General features: G+C 34.6%; 1 protein-coding gene across 4 annotated transcripts in view; it reads left to right on the forward strand.

The window, feature by feature from the left end:
* LOC129905316 (protein spire) overlaps nt 1-17,509 on the forward strand; it is a 133,308-nt gene that overhangs the window by 58,756 nt on the left and 57,043 nt on the right. For all 4 annotated transcript variants that reach the window (XM_055980768.1, XM_055980771.1, XM_055980770.1 and 1 more), the window contains exons 3-6: nt 2,350-2,467; nt 5,605-5,729; nt 11,938-12,055; nt 12,189-12,265. In XM_055980768.1, coding sequence (XP_055836743.1) covers nt 2,350-2,467; nt 5,605-5,729; nt 11,938-12,055; nt 12,189-12,265 — 438 coding nt within the window. The remainder of the gene's footprint in view (nt 1-2,349; nt 2,468-5,604; nt 5,730-11,937; nt 12,056-12,188; nt 12,266-17,509) is intronic.

A 17,509-nucleotide genomic window follows, 5' to 3' on the forward strand; every position in this document is an offset into this window, starting at 1 on the left:
CTGCTCTTATCCCATTGCATTGCACAAACTTCAGGTGCGCATGTGGCATTCGATTGGCCAGTCGAGTCGGTGCAATTAATTTTCTTGCAAATTGCCACTTAGAATGATGGTTCTCATTTAGTGAGCTCGGTGTGGTTGTTCTTTCATGGAGAGTTTTATGCTATGTGTGGGAAGAGAACTCCACTTTCATGTTTTTTTGTTGGGTTGTTGTTTAAGTTGCTAGTTAACGTAAATAAATCCATCTAATTGCAAAATAAATGGCGAGAATGCTATTTGTGGTTCTGGAAAGAAAGATGCAACAACAAGAGGAGAAAAAAAGTGCATATTGTTGCTGCCAAGATGAAGTTGAAGACTGTTCTTTTTTTGTTTCTTGTGTAAGCGGGAAATTATTGCTTTGAGTTATTTTCAGATTGAAGCATTTTCAAAGTCACTTAGACAGAAGTTATTTGAGAAGAAGATTACAAAACAGTTTTATGGGTGTAGGTAGTTTATTTGCGAAGAACTTGGCCTAGAGAGGTTTTTTCTGATCTTCTTCTCATTTCTTGTGATGGAAGAAAGAATGTTTTGGGTTCTTCTTTCTATTCTAAGGGAACTTAAGGAATGGTGACAATTTCTTTCATCAATTTTTATGATGATGGGAAAAAAGTAACAATGTAACGAAGAATTTTTTCAGAATTTATGGAGAAATGTTATCATTCTTATTCTTCCGGGTTATCATCTTAAAGGAACTTGATCTTTTGTGTTCTTCTTTTGGATATGAAAGTTCTTTGATCCAAGATGCAAGCTGACTTTTCAATAACAACAGAATTATATGTCAAAGAAAGCACTTGAAAACATTGGCAAAGAGTGAGATCTTAATCTGAGAATAAAAAGAATAGGTCCTAAATGACTACCTTAAGGTACACTAGGAAAAAAGAGTTGTTAAGTGATTGAAGAACCAAAAAGGTGGCTATGAGTGACATTTTAAATGACGAACCACTTTTCTTAACTGCGTAGTATTTCCAAAACAGCTACTGGTTTCTTGTTTGTAAACAATTCGTCACTTGAAAACAAAAAACTTGTAACAGTTGGAAAGCTTCAAATTGAAAATATATAAAACTTATCGCAATATTATCAATATAAACTTGAATGCAACCTCTTCAGACAAACCTAAGACTGCACTTCAAGCCTCTTTAACTTATCATTTCTGATGTATCATCAACAAAAAATAAATAAATAATATAAGCTGTCAAGGTCGATTTCTTGACATTAAACTCATTTCACCATCTAATAGCTTTCACTCAAGAGGAACATTTTTAGTACACAAGTAGTTCAACAATTAATTTTGTTATCCTTTCACTTTATACCTTTATACCACACCGTTATATCAATCTAGTACGTGATGTTTTTACTTCATGAAAAATATATAAAAAAAATAAAATTATCAATCTCTATGGCATCTCATCCTCTTGTTGGCATGCATTTCACCTTTCAGTTTGGTTATTCCCCACAATCACTCAAAATTTTAACATTAACCGCCGCCGCCGGTATCACGTTCAATGAACTTCAAAGTAACACCTCCCTCTTGAACCACCTTCTATGCACCCCCTTCAAAAGTCAATCCTTTTTCTTTTTTGAGACACAAGAGTCACAACATAATGCCACAGAGCTGTGCCCCAGGATGCAAAACATTTAAAATGTGAAATGCACCTTGCTATGCGGCACAAACTTAACAGAAAATAAAAACCCAACTTTTCGACTTGAAAGATTGGCTGGGATTAACAACAACATTTGAAGGCACTTTGCCGCACTATCACCCGCGGCGCAGGCTGCAACCAATATCTGATGATGATCTGGTTGAACCACTTGTTGTGTGGTGGCATTCAAATTCAAGCACGTAAAACTCAAGACTCAACTCTTAACTTAACCATAACCTAACCCACCCACCCCTCTTGCCTGGCTTCGTGTCATCTTCATTGAAATTATTGTAGAAAATGTGGGTGTGCTGGCGGCAAAGAGCCGACATTGCAACGTCATTCCCATCGAATGCAACTTATAGGTATATTATTTTTGTTGAAAAAAAGCGAAAGTTATTTGACGTTTGTTGTTATACTGTTGCCGCTGCCGCGTGCCACCGTGAAAATATTTTGATCGTACAAGTCAAGGTTGTGCATTGAGTCTTTTGTCTTTCCCCATGAATGGATTAACATAATCTCTATCTGATGTCTTTGATATGTTGTGTGCAATCAAATTAACTCATAATTGAATTTTAATTTCATTTGATTTTTTTTTCTTTTGTTTTCTTACAAAAGGTAGTAACTTTTATTTATTTATTGTTTTTTTTTTTTTTTTTTTTGTGTTTCATTTCAGATTGTTTGCAAACTTGGAATGATCGTTTATACCGCGCTAGATTATAACCTGCAAGCTGAAGATGAATGTCCTATGTCACAAGAACTGGAACAACTCATATCGCATATGACCGCTGATGGTAAGTTGGGAATTTTGCTTAGTTTTTTAAAACTTCTATGTCTAAAACAAAAGAATCTAAACTCAAATTGACAATTTTTTATAAAAAAAATTGGGCCACCGCGAAAAAACCGTGTACCACTTCGAATAACCGTGGAAAAAACAGCGAACCACTAAAAACAACATCGGAAAAACAGTGGACCACCGTAGATTACTGCTAATAACTAATAACCGCTTATAACCGCGGAATAAACCGTGGATCACCGCGAATAACAGCGAAAAAAACGCTATATGCTGCGATTATTCGCGGTGTTCCACGATTTTTTGTGCAATAAACCACCGATTTTCAGCGGTTATTTACGGTCCTCCACGATTTTTTCATTCACGGTATTTCAACGATTATTCATGGTTTTCTGCGATGCTTACGATTAAAACAACGATTTTTTTAAGCGGTAGTCCGTGATGTTTCGTAGTTTTTTCCTTGGACTCCCACGATTTTTCTATGGTCTTCAATATTTATTTATCAATTTTTTTCCATTTAAAAATTTGTGGTCAAATTATTTGACAATTTGTGAATCTTGTCTGTCGATTCTGTCTTCGATTTGCCAATCTGTTTGACATGCACCCGCCATTTTTTAGAAAACACTTAAGACACAAATTATTTAAAAGACGGAACTGAAAAGATTTGAGATTTCCCGAGTAAAAATGGAATTTCGCTGCACGACCGCTGGATCACGTCCGTACAATTGAATCATTTATTTGCAAAACATGATAAGTCCACTTTTTTTCAAAATTCGTTTTTTTGACTAAATTTGTACTATAGGGATAACCACGTCTATATGAGGTATCTACTCCATCTATATCCGATTTTACAGCTACGCGAAATATTTTTTTAAGTATCAAAAACAGAATAAGTCCCGGACTTATCATCTTTTGAAAATAAACAACAGCTTCTTTTTGTGTAAATGGTATATTAGATTAATGGCTGAAAATCTTAAGTTTAAAGCTACTTTAAAGTTAAATTAGCAGTCCGGACATTGTATTTTATTCTCAAATACAATTGTTTGATAGACTGGGGCTAAAAGCAAAATTGCATATCCATTTAAAAACTAATTTCACATCCGTTTATTTTCAAAGTATGATAAGTCCAAAAGCGTTTTTATTTTTTATCTTTTGAGCTATCGCTCCAAAAATTAAAAACGAAACGGTATTTTGTAGCTAGGCAAGAGTTCTACAGAATATATTTTTTATAAATTTTTCTACGCATATCAAAAGAAAATAGAACGTTTTTTTCTTCTCCTGAAAGATTTCAAATCATGGACTTATCATGTTTTGCAAATAAATGATTCAATTATCAAAAACGTCTAAACCACCGCAACACCGCTGCACCACGTCCGCATCATTTTAAAAATTCCTAAACCGACTCACCATTTCATTTTGAAAGAATTGAAAAATATGAAAAAATTCACTGCACCACGTCCGCACCATTTCATTTTGAATTGAAAAATTCAGTGTACCACCGCCGCAACACGACTGCACCACGTCCGCACCATTTCATTTTGAATGAAATATCCGGTGCTCCACCGGCACGCCGCGGCCACACGACTGCACCATGATCCAAAAATTCAATTCTCGTACTTATACAAACGTTTAAGTCGTCTTCAAAGTTATTTTGACTTAAGCAACAAATTGCTAAACTTTACTCGGGAATTTCTTTGTCTGACACTTTTTATACTATTTGTTAGCAACTTAATTTTTTGGTTTAATATTGCCGAAGAATAAGCAGGCCGACAAAATTCTGGAAAAGACAAACCGGAACGACCTCTGCTTTCTTCCACTTCTCGAAATTTGTCCGATTTCATGCATACAAAAGTGTTAAAGATTTTCAATTATTATCAAAGTCAGAACACTCTCAATTCAATTGACAAGTTCTTAAAAAAAAAAAAATTATCAATAGGTGCTTAGTTGTCAAAAATTATGACACAAAAATTGAACTGCTCCACTGAACCCAAAAACTGTTAACAACCTAAATAAAGGGCCAATACAACGTTTCCATCAAAACCAAAACAAACTAAGCCAAAAGATATGTATTGGGGACGACACGGAAAAGAGTTATGTTCTGCGTCACTGCAGGGAATGTTTTGGATTCAAAGAAAATCAAAATACTTTCCATATCCATGCAAACATATAAGCTCATTTACATGAACATGGCGGGCTTATATTATAATGATTGTAGCTCTATTAAATGGCTCTATGGCAGCACCGATGACGATGACTACGGCATCGTATAGGTTTTAGCATGTTACACGCTCTAACGAGGTGCTTCAACTGTAAAACCGTCCTTGGTTGTAGTTTCAAAACAAGCAAAAGGTACACAATATTCCTGTGTGCTGAACTTTTTTTTTTCTCTGAATCTGACTGAGTTTCAAACAATAAACCTAGTTTGGAGAGGGAGTATAAAAAGGGTATAAACAACCATCAGCTTCTAAGCATAAACAACAACGATGCAAAATAAAATTATTAACATGACTCCAAACGACGACGAAACGGACGGACCGCAAAACAACAAGATAGCTAGCTAACCGTGTGTTCATCCTCCGCTCTGCTACCGCCATCTTACCCCATCATCGTTTCAGCTGCTGATCGTTCAAAACCCAAAATGTCAGCTCTTATGCACCGATCTCCTAGTGAGTGATGAAATTTCGAAATTAATTCGGAGTTTACATGCTGAGACGGTGCGGTGATGGCGGGTGGTTTTGGAACCTCGCGCACAGTTGCCTGGGTGCAAAATGCATCCACTTCTTTATGGGGAGATAGGTCTCTTTCTCTAAAGACCCAAAACCACACTGCATTGCACCGGTGCGGTGAATGGTAATGGAAGCACATAGAGTCTTTCGCAACTGTGCACGAGATTAATGCGCAATGACGGTAAACAAATTTTCGCAGCGCGTTAGATTTGACAAGCCAACTCACTCGCGCACAGTACAAAGACTTGCGCCAAACTCCAATCACAACATAGAGATCAAGCAAGCTCTTTACTCTGATTGGGTGCGTTAGGATTTTTGGCTTATTTATCTTTAAAAAAAAAAAAACCATAACAACGCCATATTTGATTCTCGCACAGAGATAGTTTAATATTTCTTGTTTATATTTTTACAGATGCCGACGATGACTGCATTGACGAAGGCATTGACGAGGGCTACAAGCGATGGGATGATGAATCTGAGTGCATGATCGATGAGAAATGCAACAACGAAACCAAAGACTTGGACTATGTTCTAGAGGTGAGTCTCCCCGTTTTCATCCATATGTTTGACTTTAATGTGTTTTTTGTTTGATTAGTTAAAAAGATCTGAAGTGGAGAAAAGGTGAAAGCCTTGTTAAACATAATTTGTTGCTTATAATCAGATTCAGTCAAGATGTTATTTAGCTTTCATTGTAACAGATAGATACTTACAGAAATATGTACGACGTGCGTACTTAAATATGAGAAAATTCACATTCATTAAATTTTGCTTTAATTTAACTCTTCGATAATGTGTAGACATAAATATTTGTGTCTTCAAGCTTGAAGGAGAATTTCACCAGTAGGTATAAATGTTTTATGTCTCAAACTTAATTCTGGATTATTTCACCAATTTCTATCGTAGTAAATAAAAATTGTGGAAATGATAACGAAGTATCACAAAATAGTGACAAAAATCCTCTGATCCGTCATTATTTATTAAATATTTGTATCCATTGTTTCAATACTCTAAAAAATTTCATAAAAGTTAAAAGTACACCATTAAGCTTGTTATAAGTTGAACAGAGAAGTGCAGCTCCGAAAAAAATATAGCCGTGTTTTATTGGTACTCAGTATTTTACTGAGTAAACATTTTATGCCCCAAAAACCAACAAAAGATGACTTCTATTTATTACACTGGTTTAAAAGTGTTTTGTTGCCGAAACAAAAATATACTTTTCTGAAGGTTTTCGGTGTGCTGAACTCGAATCCGAAGTCAGAAACAACTAATCAGCTCCCGTTTTTTGAGATATTACCGCTAGAAAATGCAAAAATACGTTTTTTTGAATTCTTCGGACCTTATTCTTTTGTATAAAGAAAATTGTTTGAGCATATTTAGTAACGGTTTCTATAAAAACTGTTTTCCATCTTTCGACACCTGTTTAAATCTTTTCAATATCTCAAACTGAAGTAAGTGGGTTTGGCTTCATATATCATAAAGAAGATAATGATGTTATAAAATTTATAAAAATACCAAACAACTTAGGATATCTCGGGCAGTAAAAAAGATATCGGAAAGATTTAAACAGATTTAAAAAGGTGGTAAATAGTACTTATGAAAACCGTTACTAAATATGCTCAAAAAATTTTCCTTATATAAAAGAATAAGATCCGAAGTACTGCATTTTCTAACGGTAATATTTCAAAAACGGGAGCTGATTAATTTTTTTTGACTTCAGATTCGAGTTAAGCACACCGAAAACCTTCAGAAAAGTATATTTTTGTTTCGGCAACAAAAAAAAAGTTTAATTTTGTTAACCAGTGTTATTAATAATTTTGTATTGTTGAAAGGTCCAAAATGTATAGGAAAGTTTAGAAAAAAAATTTCTCTGTAAGCCAACAAATATAAAACTTTTGTTTATCCTTAGCAATTATTAATAGTTCCTATCTTCGTGATCTTTTTTTTTTTTAATACAAATTTTGAAATTTTGATGATTTGACTTCGAATTTTTTGAAGTTTTGAAATATTTAAAATTAAAACCCAAACCAAAACAAGCAAAACCTTAAAACTTTTAAGATTCAATTCTCAAAATTAGAAGACAGAATACTCTCCCTGAAGAAGACTGTAAACACGGTGGAAATGTGGGAGAAAAGATAGAAAAACTTATAAACCAGACCTCAAGCCCACTTAGGATTGAATTTGTACTTAGCAATTATTTGTTGTTGTTTTCCGTGCAAAATTTTACTGATCTATGTACCAAAAAAAAAAAAACTAGGCTTATGTATTTAATAAGATTTTTTCGCTGTGAATTCAATGGTCCTTTAAAACAATAAAAGTATACCACTTATATTGACAAATTACTTAATTTTTTTTTAACGACTTACCACCAGTACCAGTACCACAATGTTATAGTTTGTTAAATACTGACGGATATTGTCCCTTTTAAAAAGTCATCAATTTCTAATGAAAAGTCAATAGATTGCTCTGGGATACCATCGAGTATTGATGATGCCTTATTTGGTTGACTTACTTTCATAAATAAAGATGATGGATTTCTCGTAAATTCAACGCCATTCCAAGTTTTTGCTCCACAGGGGCAGGTCCACTAGAAACGAGATAGTGTTACGCATTGGAAAGCTTTTTGATTTTTATTATGTAAAGGTGGTTTGGCTGATTGAGTCTGGTATTTCTTTTAATCAAGGCATCAAGAGATGTAGCCGAGCTTGAGTAAAATCGCATCAACTAATTTTTTGTTCGTCATTCTTAATGATCTGACAGGATTAGCGAGCATCAAATTAAAGAGATTGCAGATAAATAGATGTTCGTTGCTTACTTGAGCTCTCATTAATCACACACACGATTTAGACGGGTTATTCCGGGTTCCCTTGTCAACGAAACGTGTTGATACCTCAGTCTTGGATTACGACATATGTGGCTCGAAAGATATCCGTTTATATAGGTGTTATTTTTCTAAGGATTCTGCACTGTGTCGTTTAAAATCTTCAATCTCCGGCATCAAAATATGTATTAAAATATTTTCCAAACAAACAAACTTTGCAGTTGCTGAAAAAATACCGGTTGTTGAAGACAAACAAATTTCAATATTTGTCCACTTCTTCCAAACCAAATGAAAAATACGGTTAAATCATATTTTCAATCTACAATAGATTCACTTAAACATTTGCTCCCGTGGTTTGGCATGCGTTTGCGTATTCTTTTCCAATGACAGATTAATTACTTAGGTACACTCACTTTTGTTTAGTTGTCATTATTTACCTTTAGATGAGCATCAGCGATTTTTGTTTGAATATTGAAGTTACACATGGAACGAAGTGGATGTGAATTATAAAAATCCATAAAGTGATATCTGCTGACTTTTAACAAAAAAAATATGAATCCATTTTTCTTGTTAAGAATTTCCTTCAGGAATATATTTTTTTAATTGAATTTCAATGCAAAATTACTGGTGAAATTCTCCTTTATAATGTCTAGGCTCATACTAAAAAAAAAAGTAGACCATCTTTATTGATTTTTCTAAGGAAAAAATTCCTAACGTTTATTGATTTTGTGTTTTGTGTCGCCTGCCGGGTGCAGTTGCACAACAAATCGCATTATGGATCACATACACACCATCAGACATCGCACAGCAGCAGCAGCAGCAGAGTCACAAGTACTCATAGACCTAGAGCTCTACTAAGAGCTCTAACAGCTTATTGCTGGTCTGACTGCTGATGGGTGTCCTCACTAATTCACTGAACTTTTTGGTTAATTTAATCGAAAGCGAGAGCAAAAATAGAAAAATAGGAAAAAAAAATATTATACTGTGGGTGGTAGGGTATATCTGGAACACACATGAGGCGCAACGACGACGACGACAATGTTGATGGTGGCAAAGGTGGGCCCCACCTCTCTTTATATTTTTTTGTAGGATGGTGCAAGACTTCTTGCTAAATCAAGTTTGCATTTTCATGGGATTCAAAGGTAGAAGCAGTATAGAGCAGCTCAATTATGTGCGCCTATATAGTTTGGGTCTCTTGGGTGGATGAACGGTGGTGGTTACTCTAGTTCATTCGCATACCAATAAATGACTATCGTCTACTATATGTGGGCTTTGGAAGCATTTGCTTAATTAAAGGTTAAGCCGATGACCTTTAAAAAGAGAGCATAGTAGGTTTGTAGGAATATCTACTAACAAACGTTGTGTATTACAATTATTGCTCTGGCGCTCCTCTTGTGGTCAAGGGGTTTTACGAGTATATATTCAAATAATGGGAGTGCTCTTTTATTTTTCTTGTCTTGTATTGCGTGCGAATTTTATGACCTTTAGTCTGATTTACTTCCAATATTTTTGTAGATTTTATGTTTGTTGAAAACGTGATGGTGTTCATTTTTTTGTCAAAAAATTTCAAACGATGTCTGTTGATTGAATGGAAATGATAAATTGAAGGAGATTCAATTGACATTTTACTGTCAACAGAATATTGTCAGACACTCCTTTGTGGAACACTTGGCATAATTCATTTGGTTGAAACAATCTGACTTTGACAAGAAATTTGTGATAGATCTGTGATCTTATCCGGGGCCATCCGTGATACTTTCAGGAGTAATCTTCAAAACTTGCCAAAACAGTTCGTGATACACTTTGAGACAAACTATGATATATATAACAATTTGTGATACTTATGATAGCAATCTGTAATATAAACTGCGATGGCTTGTGGTACTCACCGCAGCAATTTCTGATATTTCCCAAAGTAATCTGTGATATACGCCATTGCAGGCCCTAATTCCCATGAGAGTTCTCTGCTTTATCTACCAGTGTATTCCGTGATATGCACTTGGGTGATCCATGATACTTGTAAGAGTAATCTGTGGTACTTACTGGAGTAGTTTTTGGGTAAGTCTGGTTCCTTAACAACAATATTTGCAATGCTTCCCACAAAAATCCGTGATAAACGCTGAGTCTACCCATCATACTCAATACAGTAATCTGTGATACATACCCAGGTGACTCTTCATACTTACCGGAGTTATCAGTGATGTATGCTATGGTGATCCGTTGATGCTTTACCTTCCAGAATAAAGCGTGGTAAGTACCACAGTGATCCATGATACTTTAAGAGTTATCTATGATACTAACCTGAGTATTTTTGGGTAACTTATAATTCTTAATAACGAAAACAAATTCGTATGATACTCACAAGAGTAATCTGTGATACTTATCTAGGCGACCCTTCACGCTTGCCGGAGATTTCTGTGATATAAAGCCAAGTTATATATACCATGTGATATATCCTATGATTCTGTATATAACGATGTAAAACGGAGTTATTTATAATACTTTTTAGATCTGTGATACTTAACGAAAGAGTTCTTGATACATTTATAATACTTTTAAGTTCATCGTAGTGACCCATGATTCTTGCCAACGCTATTTGTCATGTGTCCCACAAAAATGCAAAAATGGAAAATCTCGAGACTAATATGTGATACTGGAGTTAACCGTAATGCTTGCCAGATCAATTAATAATACTTCCCCGAGTAATTTGTGATACATGCCAAAAAAATCAGTGATATTAACGAGATTAATTGGTGGCATATACCGGGGTGACCCATCATACTTGCCTAAGTTCCCAATGATTTATAGTGAAGAAATCAGTGATATATCCCATTTTAATTTGTGATAATTTAAAAAGCAATTTGTGATATTTACCGGAGTAGTGTTTCATGTATATCGATATATTATAGGTCCATGATACATCCCCAGAGTAATCTTTAGAGTCACCGATGTATAACAAAGCAGCCCGTGATACAAATAAAGGCAATTGGTGATACTCACAGTAGTGTTTTGTGATATATGGTGGTGTCTAAGCCAACAATCTGTGATATCTAATAGGCCGACCCGTTGAGATTCCTGTAGTAGTCTGGTATAGCTACCGTACTACTCCGTGATATTTACGGGGATAATCTGTGATATTTATCACAGTAATCTGTGATACATCGAAAAATTGACTAACTTTTGTCCTTTAGCAAAATCCTTATCCAAAAAAATTTATTTAGCTATTTTCCCCGTTGGAATCTATTTTCCCCTTTAACCTTTGGCAATACCTTACATGTAAAAGATCGAAATCTCAATCATCTTAATCTAAAAAGATCCCCAAGTAATCCCGTTTATATAAAAAAAGAAATAAACCTATCATTGAACTTCTTTTTCCAATCCAGCTCCAAATCACTTTGTATTGTATACAGTTTTTCACCAGTTAATACTGTTGACCCTAACAACTCTCAAAGCAATTTTCAAAGTCTTCCACTTAACTTAAACTTTTTGTAGCCTGAAGCTACTTTATAAAATTGAACCTGAAATGAAATTGCACGTCTATGCAATCTCGAACGACCGAACGCGACGCAAGGTTAAATAAAAATGCGGTACGGTGTCAATTGCACTACACAATCATTTCCAACTCAAATTACTGCTCCTCCGTTGGTTGGCACACTACATAGATCTCCAAACTAAATCTAATTTAAAAAAAAAAATTTCCTCTCAAATCATCCGCATCGAGAGCTTGTAAGACTGTAAGACGCTCCATTGCATATCTCTGATGCTCTGTGTGTTAGATAACTAGGGGTATCTATTGTAGAGATAACAACCAAAACAACAGGTGTGAAATGTGAGATGCGAATGTGAGCCTGATACTACAACATGCACCTTCGCTATAAACTTATTTTATTGTATTTTTTTTATTTATTTTTTTTTTCTCATTTACAGGCCTGCAAAGATCATGTCAAGCCAACTGTACCTGAAGATCACTACAAAGCTGTTTGTCGTGCGCTTGTAACCGAAGCATTAGAATTACGAATATTTTTACAAAAAGTCTTTAATGGTGGTAAGTAGATACGACGATGATATACCACGATAACATGACTTTATGTCAAATGATCCTCTGCTTTGTCATCTGTCAAACCCAAATTCAATTGATTGACGTTTGTTTTTCTATTTCTAATGTCATCGTATAATAGATACTGAATCGTTGCGGATAAAAGCTGATTCTCAAACTTCTAAGCAGGAACTTGCTAAACTGGGATTCAGTGATTGGGTAAGTTCTATAACCATAACAATAATAATAATTGACATTTGTTTTGCAATCTAGCTCGGGTTAAGTTCAGTATTTTTTGATTTAAAAGTGACATCTCTGTGAGTTCTATATATTTTGATAAATAGATATTGATATAATGAAACGTTCAGTGATTCGATAAGATGGAAGAGAATGTTTCTGTGAGTAACTTCCTCTCCATAGCTTTGTGTCATGTTTATCTATTTGAGGTTCAATGGTTTTTCTAGGAAAAAGTTAAATTTACAAATCGTATAGGATTTTGTGTGAACAATTGTGTCTTGAAGATGTAAGCAAGTTTAAGATCCAACGAGGTGTGAATAGTGGGTAATGCGCAGGTTTCTATTCAACAATAAAGCTTTCTTAATAAATGTGAAATTATGTTTGTTTGTGGGAGTATGTAGCCTACAATTCTCATCTGATTTTAATCAGATTTGATGCAGATTATATGTATATTTTGATGTGGAGTTGAACATAGGATACATTTATTTTGAAAATTTTAGATCTTTTTTGAAAAATTTCTTCCGCAAACGGAGCAACATTTTTTTATGGAAATTTGATTTTGTTATTTTTTTTTTTTTCAATAATTTGTTTTGGTTTCTGTGATCATTTTAATTGAAAAAAAAACTCTAAAGTGATTGAGACTTTTTCAGACATTTTAGTTGAAACAGTTTATCTAAAACATTCTTTTATTGTTCCACACGTTCATTCAACTCTGCCGTCATCAAAAGTATGTCACATGCAACTTCAAATAGTAAAAAGCTCCAAAAGTGCTGAGTGCAAGAACAAATTACAAAAAAAAAAACATATAAATTGAGCATATATGCCACATTCGAAGAAACTCAATGAGATCAAACTTTCTGCAGTAATATAACAGAATGTTTTCATACTTTTAAAACAATATAATAAAATTATCTAAACAAGGATTTACACTTATCTCTTACAGTTTACATTCACATTTTTCAAAGAAATTCAAAGAATTGCAGAAGTGAATAGTTTGAGAAAATTATTCCTTGAATGACCAAATCGGACGTTTCTTTGATTTCAAAATTGTGGCCTGAGGTCTAAATTTTCAAAACTAAAATCCATAATTTAACAGAGGGACAATTAGAATGCAAGATGATTTTTCAATGAACTTTTTCGACATAGCTTCTTGCAGGTTCTGGTCCTTTTCCAAGATTTCCAAAAGTTTTTTTCTCAGAGTTCGTCTTCAATTTACTCGCATGGCTGAACAAACAGAAAATATTTCGGATCCCCAAAATTTTTTGAAAAGTCAACTGAAATTGCCAGTTTCTTATCAAAATTACAAGTAGTTTCGGTTGAAATTTACCAGTTTCAGTTTTTGACGAGACTACCAGTTTAAGTTTAGATTAACCAATTTCTGCCGATTTCTGCTAACATTCAGCTTCCGAGAACTCGTCTGACATTAACCGATTTTTGCTGATATAACCAGTTTCTGAAGAGCTTTACCAGTTCTAGCAAAAATTTATCAGTACCCACCGAGATAACCAGTTTTTGTCGAGATTTTCCAGTTTATGTTGATTTGTGCTGAGATTCATCAGACTACGAGTTTGGCTGAGATAATACAGTTTCTGACAAAACTGCCTGTTTCTGTAGATATTCCGACTGAGCTTCAAAAATTTCAGCTGAAAGAAATCAATTTCTGCAAAGATTATCAGTCTTTCTTGAGATTGGCCAATGTCTGCTAAGTTCTGCTCTGATTAAGCAGTTTCCTCTGAAACCAGCAGTTTAACTGTTTCCGCCGATATTATCGCTTTCTCTTAAGATTTTGACTGAGCTTTGCAAGTTTCAGCTGAAATGAATCAGTTATTCCACCGAGATTACCAGTTATCAATTTCAGCTGAAGCCTACTTGTTTCAGCTGAGCTTCATATGTTTTTGCGTACTTAGGCTTAAAATTATAGCAAAACGAGTTCTTTACAACTGTAATAGTGCGAAAGTCAGCTAAAATTTGTTGAAAACTAACATTCAACAACGATATTTTATATCCGCTTAGATAGTATCCTTAAACTTCTTCACTGTTACTTAAGCGGGTATCAGGAAAGTGCTTCCAAACACCCTTTTAAAACTTAGTTCATTCAATTAAGTTAGAATGCTATAGCTCCCTCAGCGGCATTCTGAAGACATTTTCACCTCTTTGCTAATTTTGTTAAAACCCATAATCATTTAAGGCAAAAATCACTTGCATAACTCGAAAAAATTAAACTTAAATATTGTCCCCACTTAACTTCGTAAAGTGATGAGAGAGTGCAACCAAGTAAATCCATAAGAATAAAGTGCAACCTAATCTGCGCTTAAAATCGCTCAATAACTCCAAATGATCACATTCAGAGACAAGAAAAAGACTATACGATGAAGACGACGGAAGCACATTATTCGCAAGGTATTAAAAAAAAAAAAAGCCGCAAGACAAATGATTTGTTATGATTTTGCAATCACTTCATGATGTGCTTCATGCACCTCTAAGCACAAAGAGCGAGTGCACCACTGCTATTGCTTTGCTGCTGCTACTCTAAGAGATTAATTGACTATCACTGCTAGCAGACCATCTCCTCCATCATCATAATAATCGTCAGCAGCGTAATCATCTTTTCAACATGCAGATGAATGGATGGAGCAACCGCCACAAGAGTCACCCGTTTGTGGTCTGTATAATCTTGACGGTGTAACCGCCGCCGCCAACTTTGTTTTGCTTCTGTAATTTCTACAATATGCCTATTCCAAATGCTGCTGATACAGCTGCCAAGACGAGAGATTTGTGTTTATGCAATTTTCCCGATGTGTCAAGCGTTGAAGCAAATGATATGATTTGATGGTGTTGCTCCAGTGATACCTCTACTTCGCTTATACGAACGAAAAACAGTATGTTCCACCTATAACGGTAATGTGGGCTTCTCTCTATTATGTTGTTACAATGCAGAAACTTTTTGTTATGCTCTTTGGTATGTTGTATGTTCGTCGTTTTGTTAACTTGACATGCATCGATGACGCTAAAAATACGCGCATAGGTGTCTGTCTAAACAGATAGACAGAAAGATGGGGGCATCAATGGGAGGGAGGGAGAAGCAATATGCGTAGCTGCCGGCAAATTGATCGACTTTTTACAATAATGAGTGTTGAATGCGCTATTCAGCTGTCTGCTGTTGATGATGATGATGGGTGGCGTAGCACAGCGGATGACAGGGGAACCACGCAAATCACAGCGTATATGGATGGGATCCATACTGCATTCAACAAAACTGCCTGCGATTTGAATACAGGAAGTATTGTCATGGAACAGCGGTTTATTTACTTCTACTGCTGCTCTGTTGTTTTGAAACTGTTTACTGGGTGAATTGAGCTAATATACAATACTCGTGTACTTGTATACAGTGCACCACAAAAAGCTACTACCATCATATTTACAACTTCCTTTTTGGACAGAGCGTACCAAAGGAACTTATGTGTACACAAACAGTTCGGTTTCGGTTTGTTGTGTTTTGTGTCTACAGGAAGTTGCCCAACATTTTGGTTGTTTTAGTTTTTTTTTTAATGATAGTGCAGGGAATCAAGGTTTGGTTCAATTGTTTCTGATGCAAGAAATATAAATGTTATCGTGTTGTAGTAGGTAGTAAATTGGCTTTGAAACTACGAAGAAATAAAGTAAGATACTACTTTGTTGTGTATTAAGCTTTGAGTATGTAGAAATATCAAAGTTTATCTTTTTAATATTTGTTTGCATTTGGATAAAAACACGTTTTAGGAAAATATAAATAACAAAAAGAATTGAATAAGGGGTCAGTTCAGAAAATTGGGGTCCAATAAAGTAATTCGAAACGAAACTTCTTAAGTCTGACGTAGATTTGTCGGCTTACTCAGAAAGTTCTTGAAGTTCTTCTATAAAAAAAAAATTAAGTTTAAAGTAAAGTTTTTTAGTTTGGTCATTTTTTTTTTTCTTCCTTTGCCAGCTGAAAAGAGGTTAATCCATGGGAAACTAGAATTGAGACAGTATAGGTTAATGTTAACCGAAATTGTTGAAGCTCATCCGAAAAAGATAAATTTTAACTAAAACTGGTAGATCTTAGTTGAAGGAAACTAGAAAAATCTTATTTGAAACTAGGAACTTTTGCGAAAATTAGTAAATTTCAGTCGAAACTAACAAATATCTGTTGAAACTGAAGATTATAGCGGAAAATGGTGGATAATCTTATTAAATCTCAGTCGACACTGGTAATCTCAATAGAAACTGATACATTTCAATCCAAATATTAAATCTCAACTGAATATCAACAGAAACTAGTAATTTCTACGGAAACTAGATATCAGCTATAAATGTTGGTGTCGTCGGAAACTGGTAAATCTCGGTGAGAACTGTTATTCTTCACCCGGAACTTATACATTTCTAAAGAAATGGTAATATCAACGAAAACTGGAAAATCTGTACTGAAACTGGTAAACCATAGTTAAAGTCACCGTTAAGTATGCCATTTAATCTGCCTTTTCTTTAAAGATATCCATCCAATGAGGAGATCAATTCCTGAACAACCTTTCATGATTTATCTATCCTCCTGAAACGTTAGTTTAAATGAATTTAAGTTAATAAGCAGTGGATATAAAAATTTGTTAGCCAATATGTTAGTTGATCAATATTTAACAGTTGAGAATAGTGTTCTGTTCGTCTTTTCTACGATATTCTGCACTGGTACTTTGTTGTTCAGGCTTTTACTAACTGCCTCAAAATGTTCCAAGATGGAAGACAATACTATATGGGTTATCGATGGTACCTTGTTTTATTCTTCTTTTATCTTTCTCCATTTGTACGGCTCCGCGAAATTAGACGCCAGGAAATAAGGCCCCAATAAAAAAATGAAATAAAGCCCCAAAAAAATACACACAAAACAACAACAACGAAATTTCTTAAATTTTTGGGTGTTATTTCATTTTTGGGGGCCTTGTTTCATTTTGTTTTTGGGGTATAATTTCATTACGAAATAAGGCCCCCATGAAATTAGACCCCAACACTTATTTTGGAGCTTACTTTCATTTTATTTTAAAAACAATTTGGGGCCTTATTTCATTTTTCATAATTTACATAAAAATGCTACCTACCTACTAAATTATCTTTCAAAAAAAAAACCGTTGTAAAATTCCGCTTATCAAGGACCCAAAATTGGCAAAGAACCGCATATTGTGGACTCTCTGTTGGTTTGCAGCAATAGCTTTACATTGA

Source organism: Episyrphus balteatus, chromosome 1, assembly GCF_945859705.1.
Source record: "Episyrphus balteatus chromosome 1, idEpiBalt1.1, whole genome shotgun sequence".
Taxonomy (NCBI): domain Eukaryota; kingdom Metazoa; phylum Arthropoda; class Insecta; order Diptera; family Syrphidae; genus Episyrphus; species Episyrphus balteatus.